The following is a 3358-nucleotide window of genomic DNA, read 5'->3' as shown; positions in this document are numbered from 1 at the left end:
CAACTGTGTCGGCTTATCTGCTTTATGTTTCGTCCTTAAAATTTGGCCTTTCTTCATAACTTTTCATATTACCTACCACCTCTCAGTGGGTTGAACATGTACTAAACCAAGTCCCCACACTTGTGTTCGGCAGACTAGGACATCGTTGTTCAATCAGCTTAGATTGCATTGGCGCTGTCACTCGTCATCTGTTTAAGGCATATCAAAGTAAATACACAAAAGCCAAGTAGTTCTTAGTTTTTTCCTTAAAAATTTACATTTGCAAATAAACTGATTCTGATCTCTTCCTTTTTTTGTGTGGAAGGTATAATAATAGGTTTTTCATGCTTCGACGTTCTGCAAAAAAACTCGACTAAAGTGGCTTTTGTTACTTGTTTGCATCTGCCGTTTATCCCTGGAATTAAATCCACATTAGGGTACCAAGGAAGTCTTGTGGCCGGTAGGGGATCTACTTCACTGCTTAGATCGTGGATCACAGATAGCCTCTCCCTCTCCTGTCGTTGAAAGTGGCATTCAATCAATTAGTACCGTCAGAAATCGCCCAATTTGGGAGAATTATTCGTTTCTTGGGCCTTTTTTACTTTGTGTCAATATGAGCCGGTCATTACCTGATCACGGGAATCATTCAGCTCATGCCGCATTTGAGATGTACCATTCGCTTGGCTTTTTTTCATTTTCTCGTCTGATAACCCAGACACCAGCTAATTTGCAATTGAAGCACGTTCAAGCTTGATCCTACTTGACCTCGAGGGATGCACCATGCTTTTATGAATGCGAGGCGCAGGAATGCGTTTTTGCTCTTCTTTCCTCATCGCCTCCTCCTTCCGCATCACTTTGTTCATTTTAGAAGACATCATACCTCTTGTCTTTTTCGGTGGATTGCTGATTGCCTCAAGTTGTACAATTAAGAGGATAAAAGAAAAAAACAACCGCCTGGGTTATCGTGATTTGACGTCACTTTCCACAGCTGTCACCTCACCTGATGCTTGTCATGGAGTGTCGAATGGTGGAATGTTGAAGTCAAGAAACATTAAACTCCAGATATGTGGAACTCTCCCTAGTTAACACTTGTTAGAGGTGATACGGATGCCACAAGGCATGATTACACCAAGTTAGTGGGTCCTAATCTGCCAAACACAAGTGTGGGGATCTGGTTCAGTATGTTCTGTGTCCTGTCCTGAAAAGATCTGTACTGATTGTCAGGCTTTGCAAAACCTACCGAACTACCCTATTTGTTATGTGTACTAATCGAGCTACGGATGGCATGAAGTTGTCATTGGTCTATGAATAAGACGATGAGATTACCGGATCTCGATAATACGACCCTCATGCGTTATTCTGAAAATTCGTCTAGATTGATGCCTTCGAGAAGTGAGAGTACATCATCAGACCGCTCACAAGGCTTTGGAAGGTACATGCGCTGAACACAGGGCATACTCTGTTGAATCACATTAGAAGTAGTGAAGGCTTTTCTAAGACTATTTTCGTTGCTATTTCCCTCTCTGAATAGAAATGCCAAATCTTCTTCTTTAAAGGTTACCTAGGTTCTGCCTCACGCCGACGTACTCTGTGCTCTCAAAATATATTCATAGTACTTCTATGAATTTTACCTTTCATTTGGATATGGAACGAGGTTGTTACCTCGACGGTTGAAACAGCCCTGAAGGCGTTTACACCCGGGGTAAAATAGGTATCAATATGTAACACAGTTCTCGTTTTGTTTTGAGCGTTATACTTAGTACTGCTGTTTTTTGCCTCCGTCATCACACGGGATTTGCGCCTCGACAAGGAGGAGATCACGGTTTCGTGAATTCCTTCGTGTAGATTTACCTAACAGCTTGGGGAACTTCCTTCAGGAATATTTCCCAAATAGGATCATTCCCCTACAGCTAAGTAAATCATGAAGGAGTCGTCTTCTTCACCTTCTCTCGCCCCCCTCTCCTTTCCCCTGCTGTTCTAACATGGCTCCCGTGTCTGGATTGTCTATAGCCTTTTTCGATTTGGTTGGTGGCATCAGATCTTCAGATTTCGTCCACTAGTTACTGTTTACTTGTGAATAATCAAGGATAGCTGTCCATTCATACTGGTCAAGTATTCGAAACATGTAGCTTTTTTGCCTGTCTACTCCCCGTTTCAATGACATCACTTCCCCTTACCGGCTCCCCTTTTCTCCTTTTTATGTAAACGCCATTAGAGTTGCCAGTCAACTTTACACAGGCAAACAGTTACTGCGTTCACTCACAATCCATTGATATTCTCCATAAATTAGAATGTCATCGTGGTGATGGCTTTATGCCCTGGCATTAGTATATCCCGTAGGTTATCTTTGTGGTCAATAAAATCAGGTAATTAACTTTATTAATATAGTGGCATAGGAGAACACTGATCATGGCCACCGTAGTCAAGGTCATGTGGAACTGAGTGTAGGGTGATTTTTCTGACAGGAGTACGAAAACATCCAGTGAAATGGAACAAATTGTCTGACCTTAGAACTGAAAAAGGGACCGACTAACTTGGTGGAATTGTACTTGGCCTTACAAAAGTTCAATTCGATTGACCCCGAATAGCCAGTAGATCTCTTTTGATTAAGCCCTTTCTTGACTATTAGAACCTTCCTTTATATGCGTAGAGCCGCCTTTAAGTGTTCCCTTTTAATTTATAATGTGATTTACTGTATTAACGCGTTAAAGTAGCCCAAAATAACTAGGCTATTTCTTTCTCTTCTCGCACAAAACATGGATTCCGAACATGCAAATTTGCCTTACCCTTTCTTTCATCTTTCTAGAGCTCTACTTTACACTTCTTGGGTTTACCTTCGTTATTTTGACACAGGGAGTACACTTGAATTCGATAATTACATTTTGGAATGGTCACGGGAAAAGGGAACCGTTTCCAGTGCCTAGTTTTCATTCCCACAGCAATTCTATAGAGGAGGTTCTCAGCTAATTAGTAACACTCTCAGCAACGTCTAACCCATCTTGGCTTGTCTCTTAACAATGCGGGGGTAGCGGACAAGCCGTTGAAGGACAGGCCAGACCAAGTCGGGCTTCAGTGCTTCATGGCGTTTTTTCAGCCCTTCACGTAATCGGTCAGATTGGGCGAACGCACGCGCTCATTGGGTGGTTGCCTCGTCTTGTTGATGGATTGGCCATTACCCTAGTGACGGTCTTGTGCCTTAATAAACCCTGTCATTTTGCCTTCGCCTTTTTCTTAGGGAAAGTTTGGAATATATTGTGGGAATCTAATGGTGGCTTGTAGATCCGCGTCTGACTGCTGACAGTAGTCAAATATTCAAGAGGTAGTTTGAAAGGAAGCCATTCCAATAATTGACAAATCACTTTGGTGTTCGGATCAGGTA

General features: G+C 42.3%; 1 protein-coding gene across 1 annotated transcript in view; it reads left to right on the top strand. All coding sequences in view use genetic code 11, as the record gives it.

Moving 5' to 3' along the window:
* Positions 1-1065, top strand: part of EGR_09572 (hypothetical protein) — a gene marked incomplete at both ends in the record, with an annotated part of 3890 nt that extends 2825 nt beyond the window's left edge. Inside the window, one exon of the mRNA XM_024498821.1 lies at positions 848-1065. Coding sequence (XP_024346761.1) covers positions 848-1065 — 218 coding nt within the window. The remainder of the gene's footprint in view (positions 1-847) is intronic.
* Between the last annotated feature and the right edge of the window lie 2293 nt (positions 1066-3358).

This window comes from Echinococcus granulosus, assembly GCF_000524195.1.
Source record: "Echinococcus granulosus chromosome Unknown EG_S00154, whole genome shotgun sequence".
NCBI lineage: Eukaryota > Metazoa > Platyhelminthes > Cestoda > Cyclophyllidea > Taeniidae > Echinococcus > Echinococcus granulosus.
Note: the sequence above shows the minus strand (reverse complement) of the source record. Positions and strands in the feature narration are given on the sequence as shown.